Genomic DNA, 18,152 nt, shown 5'->3' on the forward strand with positions numbered 1-18,152 from the left:
GAGTTTGCGCTGATTCTAATCTCTCCCTATGGTGCTTATCTGTATCAATAGATCAACAGCTTCTGGAATCCAAACTTCTCAGGAAGTAGCCTAAGAGGCTTGCTTTTGACTTGAAAGCTTGTGCACCTGATTGATTAATAGAGGAGGCCAGCAAAAATGTCTGATCCATAAAATGGCTTTAATCCTGCTTAAGAGTAAATGAGTTTCAACCCTTCGGGGGCAGCGGGGGCAGGGGAGAGGGGTGGTTGTTGCCAGTCTTCTGTTTTCCCTGTTTAATGCAGAAATACTTGGCTCAGAGGTAGGAAGGAAGTTTTTGGTTTAACAAAGAAACACTTTCCAGAAGTTGACGATGAGTTGTGTTAATAGTGGGTCGTTCCAAGGAAAGGGGAGACCAGCCAGTACCCATGCTATGATGGGGAGAGGAATGGTTCTGGGGCTTGATCCTAGCGGAGTGGGGGATCTGGTAGGGATTCTTAGCCTGAATCTGCCATCCTGACCCTTGCTGAAAAGTACCTTCCACCACAAGTACCCCATATACAATTTGCCCCAGGAGTAGCACGGGGAAGGAATGGGGCTTCTCGGAACAATTCCTCCCCTGTACCCCTCCTTGCTCCAGTGGGGTAGCAATGTACAATTGTCCCTTACCAGAAAGGTGATAACTGGCACATTTTGGGTGGAACCAAGGCTCTGTCTACTCCTTGCCCTCTTTGCCCAATCCTTGTCCTCTTATGCAGTGGAGGGGAGTAGGAGGTGAGCAGTGTCTCCTTATTCCTGTGCTCTTGGCCCCAGAGTCTCGGGATGCTGCACAGAGGCATGTGCGTGGGAAAGTTTAATTCTCCTATGGTTGTGCGCAGATGCATGCCGGGGCCATGATCTGCGCCACTGGGCACCCCCATGGAATAAAGTACTACTCAACAGGCTTAAAGGTGGCAAAATCAGAATCTTCATTATTCCTGCTTTCAGTAAAACAAGCCACCTTCTAAACGGACACTGAATTTAAAGTAGCTACAAATAAAGATTTAGTTTTAGACAAGACAGTTTCTTTCAGCCTGCTCAGTGAAAGCCCCCTTTGCCCTGACTTCTTCCAACCCAATTTTGGACCAAGTGAAAAATGTGGTACCATGAAATCTCAGTGCTTGGCCACCAGGAACAGAGGGAGATAATAGCTCAGCAAAATGAAAAGATTAGGATTATGTGTGGCCTCGTAAGAAATAAGAAGTGAAAGAGTTAACGGAATGCTTAACTGGGAGACATTGCTAGGACTTGCACAGAATGATAGACTGAGATAGTTCAGTGCTTATCAGCCGCCCCCTGTAAAAGAACATTATATGCCTAATCTATTCCATATTCATAGAAACCTACTTAATTCCATGTGGATTATGGCACTGGAATGTCAGAGACATGTGTAATGAAGCTGATCATTCCAAACAGGTGTGTGTAATAAACAAGTAGATTGGAGTACAATGAACTGGCCATTAGTGAAATGGCAACACAATTAGTTTAAAACAGACTACAGGTCACTGACCCTTCAGATAAAGGGACCGGGGTTCCTGTATAGCTCATATTTATAGTGGCCTGCACTGCATGTCATCACTTATACTTTAAGCACGCATGACATTTTCTTTCTACAGACTTGTAAATGTTTTGGCCAAATTGATTATGGTTTAATATATTGCAGAACATAGTGAATATACACTAATACAGCAATGCATTCAACATTCTGCCTTTAAGAACTAAAATGCTGTACATATTCAGAAACTGTATCATTCTGGAAATTAACAAATTATCTTAATCACCATGACAAGTTACAGTGGCATAGTTTGTGAAAACAATAATGTTATGATAAAAGCAACTGACATACCAAAAACCTCAAGGGATTGATCCAATTGCCATTGAAGCTGAGGGAATCTTTCCATTGACTTATTACATGTTGTACTGGGCCCCAAAAGAGTATGTCACTCGTTGAAGTATTCTGCTTTTGCAGAAATGGCATTAGATTTGCAGAGATAGTATTAGAGCATTACTATCCTGTTAAATTACTTTTCCATATATACTCGTTCATAAGCCGAATATTTTTGGTAAAAATCAAAGAGCAGGGGTTGACTTATAAACAGGTCTACACCAAAACTTGATGATTTTAAACTCTATGGCAAGGATTGGCAATCTTTGGCATGCAGCTCGCTAGGGTAAGCACCCTGGCGGGCCAGGCCGGTTTGTTTACCTGCTGCGGCTGGAGGTTTGGCCGATCGTGGCTCCCATTGGCCGTGGTTCGCTGATCCAGGTCAATAGGGGCTGCGGGAAGCAGCAGCTAGCACATCCATCGGTCTGTGCTGCTTCCTGACGCCCCCACTGGCCTGGAGCAGCGAACCGCGCCCAGTGGGAGCTGCAATTGGCTGAACCTGCGGATGCAGCAGGTAAACAAACCGGCCTGGCCCGCCAGGGTGCTTACCCTGGTGAGCTGCGTGCCAAAGGTTGCCAATCAGTGCTCTATGGAATCACTGAATTGAATATCTAATACATTGTCATTTTGTTTACCTGGAGCATCTGCAGGCAAGGAGCCCCTCAGCTCCCTGCGGCCGCGGTTTGCCATTCCCAGCCAATGGGAGCTGCAGGAAGTGCCACTTCTCTGCAGCTCCCATTGGCTGGGAACAGCGAACTGTGGTCACAGGGAGCTGAGGAACTCCATGCCTTCAGGCGCTCTAGGTAAACAAAATGTCCCGACCCGCCAGTGGCTTACCCTGACAGGCTGGGAGCCAAAGTTTTCCAACCCCTGAAATATAGGGTTGGCTTATGAAAGGGTCATACAGTTTTTGCTATTTTTACTTATCCATCTTGGGGGGGGTCGGCTTATAAAAGAACGGGCTAATGAACGAGTATATATGGTAATTTGTTCTTTTCTCTAAGGATTTTTGTCTTAAACCCTCTTATCTGTTTGGTTTCAACCGGATAAAAAAATTCATCTTCGCTTTCTGTCTTGAACTGCTATATAGTGTTACCGTGAGCTGTTAAACTGGCCTTGTTCTACCCACATGATGGGCTACATCTCACTGCTGAGTGGGTGAAATGATTCCTATGTATAGTGAGCCAATTTTTCAAAGGAGAAACCTCAATAGGACTCTGAGATCCTGCAACTGCATCTGTTTATGTTTGTATTTATGTTCACATAAATTAGTAAGTGCCCAGGGAGAATGACATGCATGTGACGAAGTGGGTATTCACCCACGAAAGCTCATGCGCCAATACATCTGCTAGTCTATAAGGTGCCACAGGACTCTTTTACAGGGAGAATGAGAAACTAGGGGGACCAGACAGAAAGTGTGAAAAATCGGGATGGGGGTGGTGGTGGGGGGTAATAGGCGCCTATATAAAACAAAGCCCCAAATATCGGGACTTTCCCTATAAAATTGGGACATCTGGTCACCCTATGAGAAACTGAATGCTGGGTCATATCTTCAGGTGGTATAAATTGGCCCAGCTCCATGGAAATAAGTGGCGGTTCTGGCCCATACACACGCTTTGTGTATTCCAATTTTGGGGCACATTTTAAGAGGATGCTTTAGAAAACATCACATGATTGTAAATTATTATTCAGATATGAATTACTAAACAGCCATTGATTCTTTGTTCTTTGAAACATACCTATTTATCTGTGATACTTATATGCCCTCCCCCATCACGTAGTATCTAAGCACATCGGCGTCTTTAATGTATTTACCCTTACAATATCCCTGTGAAGTAAGACAGTGCTTTTATCCTCATTTTATAAATGGAGAACTAAGGGACAGACAGACACTGACTTGCCCAAGATTATACAGAAAGTATGTCTCAGAGCAGGGACTAGAACCCATGTTTCTCCAGTCTTAAGCTAATTCCCTAAACACTGGACCATTCTGCCTCATACCTTAAAGGGAGACTTTCATGTGTTAGCACTTGGCTGTATTTTGCAAAAAAATTTTTTTTAAATGAAATGGGTCCCTAAGAACTTCGTTATATTAAATTATTTGTATTATTTACTCCTATAATTCCAGGAATGTGCTAAGTGCTTTACAGACATGTAGGTTGACCAAGTTCCTGCCCCAAAGAGCTAAATATTCATATGTGATTCAAAATAAAGCATACTCGGATTTGGATTGAAGTAATGAATCGGATTAGAAAGGATTCTCTCTTTAAATTAGCTCACAGAAATACAGCACCCCGAGGGGCTGGAAGCAGGCAGCTATGGGAGAAGAGGGAGCTGGAGCTAGCACATATACAGTTTAAATCGCTCTCCCTCCAGCTGTACTTTCAGTCTCAGAAATGAAGCAATAATGAACATAGCATGGCAGGAACAGAGAAGCATACTTAACAATTTTTTGATGTTATTATAAAGCTTTGGTTTAGTAGCATAATCTTAACATTGGTACCAGATGGATGCTAATCAAGCCAAGTACCAGAACGGGGATAGTGAGAACTGAGGCAAACAAATTGCACTAACTGAAAGGTGCAGGGGGGAAGGCATAATCCTCACTAATTGTGGTGCTCATCTTTTATTTTGAATTTTAAAAAATGGGCCAATTTCACACAAAACCCCCCATGAAATTTCCATCTGGACTTGAATGTGGTCCTGTTCAAATGGGAGAATCTTAAAAACTTTGAGGGAAGTCAGTTCATGTTACAATAAAAAGGAAGGGAGGAATTTTGAATTTGGAACATTTTTGATGAAGAACTGACCATTTTGGGGATTTTTCATCCAAAACAAAATTTTTGGGCTACACCTTGGGCCACCACAGAATGATGAAAAAAAAATCACATCAAACTCTGAAAAAGTGTCACTTTTCTCATAGCTCTAAAGAACCCTGGAGTGATATAGCCGACGCTAAAGCATAGTCACTTCTAGGGTTAATCATTTCTGAAACATCAGAGAGACACAAAGAAAGCCATATCAACGTATACAATACAAATAGAAAGCTGGGTACTAACTGCATAGCAGGGAAATCACTTAACAGCTGCACATTGACGACTGCATCCAGAATGGAACCCTGGAGTATGCTAAAATGCACAAGTCCCTGTACCAGGGGCACCAAAGTCAAAAATCACTAAGCTATATAAGGTTGAAACCAGCCATGAACAAAGACAAAGTTGGATTTTTTTTAATACTATCCCAAGTCCTATGTTAATCAATCAATCTCATACAGATATTAAATGAATCTGAAATATTAAATACAAGCATGGAAAGCAATAAGCATGCCAACATTTGTAAAAGAAAATGACATCGTACATAGCCTGAACACTACTTTGCACTTATATTACCCTTCATCTGAGAATCTGAAAGGTTTTTTACATTGGGGCTGACCGATAGGTAAACTGAGGCAAAGAGCCCTTAGAGTGACTTGGTCAAGATCGCACACAACTGAGTCAGTATAAAACTAAGGACTTCTGGCCCCCAGTCCACAGCTGTGGATCATGCTGATTTAATGAACGAGGACATCTCAGTGGCAGTACTTAATCTTAAACTAGACTGAAATTTGTTTAAGAGATTGAAGTAATCTCTTTAAGTATTGTCAAAGTCTCACGAAACAGCATTCTCCCTACTCTGGCTAGAGGACAAGGATTTGAGATCAAAGGTAGGCTGAGGGTTTGTAAGGTAGTCGGGGGAGAGAGAGAGAGAGAGATAGAGAGACAGACAGACTTACTTATAATGAAGCATCTTCAAGCTAGCTATACTGTCGAGCTCAATGAGATTCCTTAAGGAGCCAAGCTGGTCAGTCTGGGTACAGAGAATGGTAACATGCAGCTTGCAAACTACTTCAGAAACTCAACTGGCCATGATTGGTTCTGGGCTTTGGTTGCCTGGCAAGCCAGCACATGCTGTGGTGATATTGTAATGCAGATGATGAAATACACACAGGGCCTGCTCTAGGGGTTTTACCATCTAGACAAACATTCACGCCTTACACACCTGCAGTCACTAGCCAAACAATACTGAATAGTTTGTTGCCTCTTTGACAGTTTGCTGCCATAGGTTACTGCCTGTAAGACTTGAATAAATGAGACAGGAGCTCACATTTACATAGGAAAATCAATGGGAAAACTCACACTAGGAAAACCACTGATGCCAAAATGGTCCAGCTGTTAAATTAGTGCCTTCAGTAAGTTTTAGTGTCCAAATCAGTCCTCCCTTTTATTTAATCATTAACTAGTTAATTGGTAGATATATATATCAAAATGATCATGACACTGTGGTCCAGAGGAACAGCATGCAAAGTCACTCAGAAACAGCACCAAAGGTTGCGTTCAAGACTCACTCATCATTACCTATCAGGTAAAACAGTAGTACCATGCAACTGGCATCCTGCAATAGATTGTCTGATGGTGCCTTCAGCCAGTGTGCAAGATCTCCCGAGTTAAATACTTACTTTTGATTCTTGCAAACCTCTATGATAAAGCTTTAAAAGGAGACAGACAGCTGCTTCAGAAAATCATGATGCAATAATCAGACTGGCTGCTTAAGCAGGAATTGAGAAATGAAGGTGAACCCTGACTGCTTTCAATAATTCCACAGCAGAGAGGTCAGGCTGCTGTGTCCAAATCCTCCCACGGTAATTTAGCTTCATACAATGAAAACTGTTCAGTGTGTCTCACCAGAGTCCCCCAAATGCCATAGCAGAAGGATGCAGTGTTGTTGTAGCTGTGCTGGTCCCAGGATGTTAGAGATGCAAGGTGGGTGAGGTAAAATCTTTTATTTGTTGGTGAGAGAGAGAAGCTTTCGAGCTTACACAGAGGGTGGAAGCTCGAAAGCTTCTCTGTCTCACCAACAGAAGTTGGTCCAATAAAAGATATTAACTCACCCCTTATCTCTCTAATAGCAGTCGGGAGTTGGGTAGCATTTCTGAACCAATACACACACATGTAGTAATGTTCCACACACAAAGTCCCAAGCCGAGAAGTCTGGGCAGGCACCAGTTGGTGGTTTGTTCCATTTGCCAGACACTCCAGAGACACCTTGGTCTTCATTGTTTTTTCTTTTTCTGGCACCATGCAAAATTTGCTGATGCCAAAACGGGAAAATAGGCAGCTCAGCCTCACACCGAAACAGGGATAGCAGCCTAAAACACTGAACTAAAATAAACCCTCTAATGGGGGAGTTGGGGTTATTTATGTAAGAAGAGGTAGCCAATATTTTCAGCCTGTGCAGTGCAATCCGGTAGCAGACCGTTAAGGATTTAAGTAATGGAGGTCATTTCTCATCTATTAGATATTTTCTTTTGTTGACACCAGATTTTCTTACAAGCCTTGAAGTCCAAATCCACTCAGAAAATACATTAGTGGGAGGTGTGGAAGCATTGACAAGGCATTTATAATCCCATGTCTTTGGGCCAAACCCTGCCCTCATTGACATCATCTCATTTTGTATCAATAGAAACTCCACTCGTTCCCCAGGAGTTAGCCCAGATTCACACCAGGGTAAGAGAACAAAAGTTGGCCCATAATGAGAGGCTCATTGAGCTTCCAGTGCAAAACAAGGGAGATAGTGTCTCAGTTACTGGAAGGCGTCTCAGTTGCCGGTGCCTTTTTCAAAATTTCAACCTGAACTTTAAGAAAGAGTAGAATTACGGCCTCACCCAAAGCCCACTGGAGCCAATAGAAAGGCGTGAATCAATCAGCCTTTTGGGGGATAGTCCAAACTGAGCATTAAGTACAAACTCTGTGAAATAACCTTTTTTTTTTATTTATACGATAGCCTAGAAGTACATAGTGCTGTACAGAATCCATCACTTCCAAAAGCAACCGAAAGACCAAGATACAATCATCTAGCTTACTGCTTTATGTAAACACAATACATAGTGGTGTGTAACTCACAAGAGGAGCAGCTTTGTAATTTATCACATGGGTATCACGTCTGAATAGGCTCACCTTCATATGCACACCCATATGTTTCTAAAAATGTTAGGTGCCTCAGTTTTGGGTGCCCAGCTTGGGACACAACTTAAAGGGGCCTGATTTTCAGAAGGCAGGTGCACTCTCTCTCTCTCTGTGTATACAGAGACATATTTCAAAACCCCTACATATGTCTCTATATTTTTAGAGACTTCATCGAGTTTTTGAAGTGTGTCTCTATTTTATTACTTTTACACACACAAACACACCTACAAATATAGTTAAAGCAGAGACAAGGGCAGAGGTTTGAATATTTTAAAAAGTAAAAATACAAACAAGGCAGAGATTTTTTATTTTAAAATAAACTCTATCTTTGCTCCTTGCCATCCGTCCAAAGCACCCACCAATAATTTGGTAGAATCACGTTGTGCACGTCGTTGGTATGTATAACTGTGATCTCATAATAGTTACTCTTGTTTTACCTCCTCCTTCCCTGACACTTCTTATGATAACTGTGCCATGAGCCCAAAGCAGATGGTCACTCTGTGCCTGCCTGGAGCCCCACTGACTTCAGAAGGGGTTCTACATGGGTGAGAGATTGACAATTAGATTATAAATGCTTTGGGGTAGGGTTTGTGGGTTTTTTCCATGTGTTTGCACAGCACTTAGCACTAACTGAGGCCTTTAAGCACAGCTGCAATATAAATAAGGTGTTCAGAACCTTGCAGCACTGGACATTTTCTCTGGTATATTTTTGGCAAGCTTTGCCTTAATTTAAGTCATGTACAGCATTGCACGTAATATGGTGACAAGGGTTTCTTTTAGCAATACTCATAATCACTAAAAATGGAATTTGTCCCATGGCTATTATATAGCGTGTGAGAGTGAGGGAGATTGTGCATTAAGTATATACTTTAATCATTTCTCCTTTCCCCATGAGTCCCCAAACACTAACTCATTCTTTACTCTGAGAGCAAAAGCCCAAGTGACCCAGATGTAGTGAACACAGATATCAAGGAGGTAGTTTCCTTAGCAACAGGAACCCTAGGAAAACATTCAGAACATCGTCTGTCCCCTGCTCGCTGTCCCTTGCAGTTGCTACTACAAGCAGCAGATGTTAAGGCTCCTCCTTGAATTTTTAAGGCACAATGTGGTGTAGTGAAAAGCAGAAATAGCCTCGTTTGCAAACTCATTACCTGCTGCTACCTCCCATTTGCTGAAATAAAGTTACTTCAATTGTATTGTTGCTGAATACTGACAGTGCCCATAAATGAAGACATGGGGCAGATCCGTGGCTGGTATAAACTGAAATTAATGGTGCTATGGTGATTTATACTACCTGAGGATCTGGCCCTTGGTCTATGATCCAAGGTGCTTACAATCTAGACTAGATAAATAGTGGAGACACAACTCACCAAGTGATGGCACAGCCTTGGAGTGGTGGGAAATTCTTGCAGTACTCATTGTTGAAACACTTCCAAGAAGATCATGTTTTAAGGCGGAATTGGAAGGAGCAGGAAGTCATTTAGCACATGAGAAGAGAGGTATTTTCAGTCATTAGGCAAAGCACAAGGTCAATGTGTAAAACAACGTGTACTGTAACTTGAAAGTTTTATGCCATTTTTATCTATGTACTGCATTTTTAAATGTCCCTGTCCATTGACACAGCAGCCATTTTGTACAGAGTTGCTGCAGTTTACTATGGAGGGGACACATATGCTGTGCTCCCCCATGCCAACCGCACTCTTGTTCCGTATTGTTGTTTCACTTTTATTTTAGAATAAGGCCATCATACTGAACATATTGTGCTTTGCACATGTGTAAGACCATAGAAGAATTGTGCAGAAAAGGATGCCACTGATTTCAACCTGTCAGTATATGACCAGAGGGCCCAGACCTCTGGATAGGTAAGTTCACCTGATGGAGATTATTAAACAAACCAGTTCTGCAGGCTATGAGATGTGAATTATTCTCTGCAGCTGAGCCAGCCAAATCAGGTCTGAAATATTGCCAGATGCTGGTCCAGAGCCAGTTTTTATAGTCAGTTATGACAGTGCAACAGGTTGAGCATATTTGGGGTGAAATGAGGTAATATTTGGACCACCCAAAGTTAGCAATGAGACCTTGCCTATTGGAATGAGATGGAACATCAGAAAAAGATGAGGCATTCAGCAGGAAAAATTGAGAGCTGCTCAGCAGACCAAGGCAGAGAGACGGAGCAATCCCCAGCCAGCCACACCACAGACAGCATGAAGAAACCACAGGACATCACCACTGCAGCTCAGGAGGGTAGATGGGATAGAACTGAGGTATGCACAGGGTCAGAGTAGTGTGAGCAGATTCAAAGAGGAAGAGAGTAACAGTCAGAACGGCAGATGGGAAAGATCATTTTAGCAGTTGTGTTTTGTATGGAGAGCAGTGGGTGGAAGGGTGAAATGCCTGTCAATCAGCAAGGAGGACCAGGGCTGGCTCCAGGCACCAGCCAAGCAAGCTCGTGCTTGGGGCGGCAGATTCTAGGGGCGGCTTCCTCCAATCCTTTTTTTTTCTTTTTCGGTTTGCTGCTCCGGCCACCCTGTAGGGAGCGGCGGTGCAGAGGAGGGGAGTGCCCTGCTGGGAGCAGGCTGCACACTCTGTCTGCAGGTGGCACGGCAGGAGAGGCGCGTGGCAAGCACCCCAGCTGAAGGAAGCCCTGGCCGCCCCCTTCTCGCTCCCTTCCCCCTCCCCGAGCTAGCCAGGGCACACACTCCGCTGCCCGAGGCACATCTGCAGCTCAGGGAGTCCCCTTGCACCCTGGCTCGGGCCGCCCCGCATGTGGTTTATTTATTTATTTTTTTGCTTCGCTGCTCCGGCTGCCCCACAGGTCTGGTTTTTTTTTTGTTTTTGTTTTTGCGCTTTGGGCGGCAAAAAAGCCAGAGCCAGCCCTGAGGAGGACATTTGCTGAGGCACGCGGTGACCAAGGCGGGATGGGGAGGAAAGGGCAGATTTGGGACGGGAGACATTGTGAAGGAAGAAGTGATGGTGGTGAGGGGCCCCTCTGAGAGCCCTCTATTTTCTCTCCCAGACTTCACCCCCAGTTGAGAAGGTTTGGATGTGGGTCCTTGTGAGGCCCATGAGTGCCACTGAAAGCACTGGCCACACAGAAAGCCTCAATACCACCACAGGATTTGTCACATTCCTATGCCTTGTCAAGCTGGGGAGCATGGGAGCCGCAGCCATGCATTGTGTCCCTACCAGACCAGCTTATATTTTCATCTTTTAGCATCACCAGTGATAATGAATAATGTTCTACATTTAAACATCTATCCCCAAAGTGCTTCACAAGCCATGATATAAAGAACCTCCAGCAGGTAGTGTTTTTTAGGGTGCAAGATTGCAGCCAGGGAACGCTGAACAAAAGGAGCATAGAACTTAGACCATGCTCTTAGCATAAGTAACAGGACATCACCCCAAAGCCCTCAACAACAAACAGTTTACTCCTGGGTTTATCTGAAGAGATAAACTGAGCCTATCAGAATGTGCACTGGTGGTATCTCACTGTCTAGTTGTATTCAGACTCATGCTAAAACCACTAATCCTCTACTTGTATACAAATGTGTTCTAATAAACTTTATTGAATTAGAGCAGCTACTCATACTAATACACAGCAGATATGATGACATATCACTAGATGAGTTCTGGATTACTCTATACCAGTGTTTATTAACTATAACCCACAGAAACCAATTTCCTGGCTCTGAGGAAACTAGGAACCACTGAAATGAAAAGGAGGATGCCTTTCATTTATCAGTGATCCCACACAGTAACCTCTCTGGTTATTTGTGGCTTGAATTCACTGCAGAATCTTACATTCTGTAATAAACTGAAATTTCTATTTTCATAAAGTGAACCGCATTAAGTGTGGTGAAAATACCCTCTGTCCCGTCCCTCCACTATCCAGTATATTCATTCCTCATGACAAGCACGCACATGAAAGCTGTAGACACTTGAGTGTGATGACCTATTTAAACCCAGTGCCCACAAGACTAACAAATAATCATGCTCTTTTGGTGACCTCTTTGCCAGGTGTAAGAGGTGCCGTACTGGCCAGCCATGCTGGTAGAAGCAGTGTTCACGTATCACTGGGGAGAAATTTTGATCTGTTTTCCTGGCTGGAATTTGCTGCTGCTAGTTTTGTGGAGGGAATTGGGACACCCTTATAATCTGAAATCTGATCTGATTCTGTGCATTGGGCGCTAGACAGCTCGTCTGTTCATATTCTGCCTGCTCTGTGGCTTCCTGTGTCAGACATGCTTTATTATACACTGCCCTCATCTTGATACCAGTTATTTACTTGTATCTTTCAAGCTCCATCAGCCTACAATGAAACCAAACAGTTCAGGTCACAGGTATAAACATGGATAACAGGTATAGGATTTGCTATGCAAATGAGATGAGGTAATGTTATAGTGGGCATGACTATACTACTGACTGCTGTAAGTCACAGAGCTTCAAACAGATTCAGGATAAGCTGTAAATTATGCAGGTTAACCAAAAGTACCGAGTCTTTCCTCCTGACAAACCTGAATCGTAAGTGCTTATTTATTACACATGACAGCAGACCTGTCTGTACCTCCAAGAGCTAGATCATCATACATTTAAATCCCCGATTGGGGGGTGCTCTGCCTCTCGCAGGATTGGACAGTGGAAGCAGGCAAACTTTATACAGATGTGCTCCCACACTTATGTGCCCTGGTCTATTGTTGTGGCTTCAAATGCTCTGAAGCACTTACCATTTCAACAAATCTGAAGCCCTTGTTTCGTAGGGGTGGATGGTTATTTTTTTATGGATCAGGAGATTTTACTTTTCACTATTGTTAGAGTTGATTAAATTTTTAGCATGGTAGCCCAATTATGAGGGGATAGATACTTTGAACCTGAAAAAAAGAAAGAACCTTTTAAAAGTAGTACCCATTTTATAACCATCCTAAGGGATAGCATGAAGTAATATTTTCTACTCATTCTGACCTAGGACTCAGAACAGCTGGGTTCTATTATCATCTCTTTCACTAGCTCATTGTATGATTGTAGGGAAATCACAACCTGTCTCTGCCTCACTTTACCCTCCTGTAGAGTAGGTATAATAGTAACTGATAGTGGCATCATGTGGCTTGACATTTGCACAGCTGTTTCAAATCCTTGGCAAAAAGCTTTTTAACTTATGGGCCCAAGAACATTTCTGAGTTAGAGCTTTTGGCCTTAGGGATATTATTACACATATGAGTCTACTAATAGCTGATAACATGCACATCAGGATATTTTCATGATTAAAGATAGGCCTATTTTAGTGGGGAATTTAATCATTTTGTAAGCCATTTAATCAGATTGGACAAGGGAAGAGCAGTAGTCACACCACAGTTAAAGTTGAAGCTTTCTTTCCATTTGAGATTTGATTGTCAGCCCCCACAGCCTCTCCAAAAAAACACTTTCTGAAAACCTGAGAGTTGTAACTCCCTCAGGGTAGAGATTTTATAGCAATCTTGGGAAAAGTTAGAGTTTTAAAGTTAAAAGTGTTTTGAAAACATGACTGTAGGTCACTGTAGTAGAGTGCCTGCTTACTGAGCACCCCCTTGTGGCCAGAGGTGGCTATGCAGGCACCCTGCCTCAGTGAGCCCCCTCAAGAACTCCACACAGTCTGTCTTATGGTTAAACAGCACCCCCCTCCCAGGGCTAGTTAAACAACAGAAATGGATCAAAAGATCCTCAAGGTCCTGAATAAACAGAAATGGTTCAATCAGTTATCAGAGACTCCCCCAGGAAAGTCTCTCACCATAAAAACCAAAAGTTCATACTCCACCCTAGTTCTTCAGTCACACAGAGTTCTTCCTCTATTCTAATCTGCTCCATTCAAAGCCACCAGTCCAGGCTCTTGCTAGCTGGAGGTCAGCCCTCAGTTTCCTTCTCCTTCTAACCACAGCCTACAGCTTCCAACCCCCCTGGTGCCAGAGTCTTCCCCACAGGAACCTTAGTTGTTGCAGTTTCCTGAACGTCCCCTTTCACTACAGTCACCTGCTGCCCCTTAGAGGGAATTAACTGATCCAACCCAGGAGTGCCTCTTTAGTAATCAGGGTGGCTAGCCCCAGGCTCTCCTGCCCTTGAGGGGCAAGCCACTCTGATACACTTTTACAAATACATTCTACTGCTAATAGCTTGCCCAGGAAACACCAACTTTGTCTGGTTTTGTTGATGTTGTGGAGGAGACGTTCCCTTTGGGAGGAAAGGGTTAAAATGCACATTGAATTGTTTTTAAGTGTATGCAGAGAGCATCATTTATAAAAATAAACTAACCTTATTCTGACTCCAGCTTCTTGGCTGAACTAGAGGCTGGATGCATGAATTGGAGGATAGGAGACCAAGAGGGTACGTGGAAGTGCAGGAGTCCAGTAAGGTGTATGGAAAGGGAAGTAAGGGGCAAGTGCATGGATTAGGAGTGATGGACTGGAGGAGGCACCTGGAAGGATGGCATGGAGCCTTACTTCCTGGTCTCAGAATGAGAAAGCTTTAGGGGACAAGAGAAGGAGATTTCAGGAGGTGGGGGCAGGACACTAGTGGGGCATGGAATGGGGAACAGAAGGGGATTGCAGGAGCATAGAGGGGTAGATGAGGCATAGAATGGTGCAGGTTGAGAGAGGGCATAGAAGGGAGTGCTGCAATCTCCTGAGCCATTTGAGGGGACAGGGAAAGGCAGAGTGCTTACACATTTATACATATGGATCTTTTCACTGTAGTCCCTTCCATAATCCCTTCCTTGTCCTGCTAACATCTGGAGGAGGGAATCATGAGATCTGCTGGGAGCAGCAGGGTTCCTCTTTTCCAGACAGCACATCCCACCCCAATTAAAACTTTCAGCACTCATGAAAAACAGGGAAATTCATAAACCCAAAATTTCATTAGGGAATAATTAAGGTGGAAAGCATGTATCAATGAAGACCACCTAATGGCCAGAAAATATCTTATAATTTCTATAGAATAATTCTTCTACTTCAAAAACATGAAAATCTAGAAGTGAAGATTGAAGTGATGCAACCACTTCTCTCATACTATATAATTTTCCTTTCTTTATATCTAATTTTCCATTCACATTATATCTCCCCACTTGATCCTTTATAATTTACATACCAGCCAGCATGACAAAATGGGGAATACTAGCTAGGTGGTAGTACTTCTGAAAAGGGTCTGGGGGTTATAGTGGATCACAAATTGAATTTGAGTCAACCATGTGGCACAGCTGTGAAAAAGGCTACTATCATTCTCAGGTGTATTACTAGGCTTGTTGTATGTAAGACATAGGAGGTAATTGTCCTGCTCTACTCAGGACAGGTGAGGGCTCAGCTGGAGGACTACGTACAGTTCTGGGTGCCACTCTTTAGGAAAAATGTGGACAAATTTGGAAGAATCCAGAGGATTCAAAGCAACAAAAATGATAAAATGTTAAGAAAACCTGAACTATGAGTAAAGGTTAAAAAATGGACACGTTCAGTCTTCAGAAAAGAAGATGGGGGGGGACACACACACCAGATAACAGTCTTCAGATATGTTAAGGGCTCTTATAAAAAGGATGGAGATCAATTGTTCTCTATGTCCACTGAAGGTAGGGCAAGAAGTAATGGGCTTAGTCTGCAGCAAGGGAGATTTAGGTTAGACGTTAGAGAAAACTTTCTAACTCTAAGGGAATTTAAGCTCTGGAATAAGCTTCCAAGGGAGGTTGTGGAATCCCCACCATTGGAGGTTTTTAAGAATAGGTTAGACAAACATCTGACAGGGATGGTCTAGGTTTACTAGGTCCTGCCTCAGCACAGGGGGTTGGACTTGCTAGCTTCTCATGGTCCCTTCCAGGCCTAGATTTCTATGATTCTATAAGAACAATTTACACATCTGAAGAAATAATGTTGTAAAATCCCATTTTAACTAAAACAAAACCGGCACATATATTAATTGATAAACATTATGGGTCAGATTTTCAAAAGTTCTCAGTCTTGTCCCAACTCTTCTCAGATTAAAGTAAATTGTAAAGCTCCCATTGACTTAAGTGGGAGCAGAGTTAAACCTCACCCTAAGTGCCCAGTTAGCACAGTCCTCTGTACTCTCATAAATATTAAACCTTACAGGCCAGCTCCTCAGCTGAGGTAAATCGGCATAGCTCCATTGACTTGCTGTATATATCCAAAGCACATTAAGGAGACAAGATTAAGGCCAGGTGGGGAGGGATTAACTTGCCTGGGGTAAGAAGAGGGAAGGAGGGATAAATGGCACTAGTGAAGTGGATGCATCCTTTTGGTGTTTGTTTAGACCATGATCCAGCATAGAACTTAAGCATGTGCTTAACTTTAAGCACATGAGCAGTCCTATTAAAGTCAATGGCATGACTCTTCTACTTAAAGTGAAGCATATTCCAAAGTGCTTTGTTAGATGGGAACATTAGACATTTTCATACTTTCGATTTTCACTGAAGTATGAGAATTATTCAGTGGAAATTAAAAGACATTTTCTGCTGGCTCCACTGACACACACTTCCCACCTGAACTATTTCCCAATGTTGTGTTTTGTTTACAAACGAATATTAAATCTACACTCTACTTACAGTAGTTGAGACAGTCTTGTAACCAACCTATTACTAAACCCAGCAATATTTAATGGACACTTATGGGTAACACTCACGTGCATGGAAGACAATGGGTGTTTTGCCATCGACTTCAATGAAGCCAGGATTTCACTCTAGATTTCTAAGACTAAAGAGATCTCAGTAAAAATGCATTTTTACCTTTGTGTTTACTATAATAATATCTCTGCTGTATACCTTTAGTTTAATGCACAGTGAAGTGTAGAGTCAATCTACTTGGCAGTCAATATAATGATCCACAATGTAGCAGCAAGGTGCACTGAGTTTGCCTCCACTAACAGTTTTGAGGGTAGAGTAGTGTTGTTAAGAGTGGCTCATATCCCTTGATTAATATCTTTCAGCGCTTGCAGCTGCATAGCAGAGAATGCTGGCTGCATGTAAAGAAGATTCACGAGCTACAGGGCACAATTCAAATTGCTCTGAGTGAGAGGTGATGCGGAGCTGTACTGCCCCAGTGGGAGCTCCAGAAACATTGTGAGTGGTACCCCTGTGAGCTTTCCAGTGCACAGGGGCAGCCTGACCGTGACCATGACCATGACCATGCTCCCCTTTCTACTGGTTGAGGTGGCCCTGCCTCCTCCCCACTCCTCACCACCCCACTTGGGGAGTCTGGCAACCAAAGGGGCACTAGGTATGCCATCCTTGAACTCATTTGTACCTGGCCTTTGGCCAGGAGTTCAGGGGAGGGAAAGTCCTTTGTGTCTCACCCTCCTGCCTGCCCAATTTTGAAGGATCCAAGCACAATATTTATCTGTCAGTTGACCGGTTGATGTAAGAAAAAAATGATGGAATGTTGACATCATTCACTCGGCATTTTTACATGGAACATTCCAGCAACACACAACACTCTGTTGAAAAGGAGGTTGCGTCAGGGCTTCTAAGAATAAATCTGCATGGCAAAGTTTAATACTGAGCTGCACAGATTCTCTTCATGGTCCTGGAACTTGGCCTGTAGAGTCACACAGAGAAAGAGCAATTCCTCTTTGACCAATTAAAAAAGTATACAAGGAAATAGACTTTTACCAGATTTGGGGGAGTAGGGACTCCGAGGCTATCCTGTTGCCTTTCCCATTCCCTTGTTTCTTTCCTCTCCGGTGCCACATGTCGAAACAACCCATCCTTCCACTGGAAGAGAACTGGCTTTGGCCTCCCTCCACAGCCCATTGACGCAATTCCTGGGTCAGCCAGAGGAGGTTGTTCAAGAATAGACTTGCACCCTCAAACCATGCCCAGCATTGAGTGTGCTGCCTTCCAGAACAGCGAGAGAATGAGTTTGGTCCCAAATTCAGATCGCCAGCATGGGTATCCAACATGCTGCATCCTCTGGACTAATGGGCATGACCCTGCCACTTGATCAGTCTCAAATGATTTTTATTTGGGGTTAAATTTCTATTAAACTGAAATGTGCAGAGTGACCATTTTGTACAAGGATTCAGATTATTCAGTGAAGCAATGCAGTTGTGTAATGTGCTGAGGCACCATAGTGATGAGCATGGTGTAAATTCTAGTGAGATCCACTTAAACAGCTGTTAGAGCAGGAAAGAAAGCTCTGAAGGTTATCAAAGTCCTGTCAATGCCATCTGCCTGGCAAGGTTACTGCCACCAAATATGAGAGTTCCTCTAAAAGTCACACTCCCTT

General features: G+C 43.2%; 1 protein-coding gene across 7 annotated transcripts in view; it reads right to left on the bottom strand.

Moving 5' to 3' along the window:
* KCNMB2 (potassium calcium-activated channel subfamily M regulatory beta subunit 2) overlaps positions 1-18,152 on the bottom strand; it is a 239,990-nt gene that overhangs the window by 62,131 nt on the left and 159,707 nt on the right. For 2 of the 7 annotated variants that reach the window (XM_039487053.1, XM_039487052.1), the window contains exon 1: positions 13,664-13,863. The exons of 1 other annotated variant lie outside the window; for it this stretch is intronic. In XM_039487053.1, the coding sequence (XP_039342987.1) occupies positions 13,664-13,740 (77 nt within the window). In that variant the 5' untranslated portion in view covers positions 13,741-13,863. Of the gene's footprint in view, positions 1-13,663; positions 13,864-14,181; positions 14,528-14,590; positions 14,655-18,152 lie in introns of those variants that run through there. 4 more of the 7 variants (XM_039487055.1, XM_039487058.1, XM_039487054.1 and 1 more) reach the window with 4 other exon arrangements.

This window comes from Mauremys reevesii, linkage group 9, assembly GCF_016161935.1.
Source record: "Mauremys reevesii isolate NIE-2019 linkage group 9, ASM1616193v1, whole genome shotgun sequence".
Classification (NCBI taxonomy): domain Eukaryota; kingdom Metazoa; phylum Chordata; order Testudines; family Geoemydidae; genus Mauremys; species Mauremys reevesii.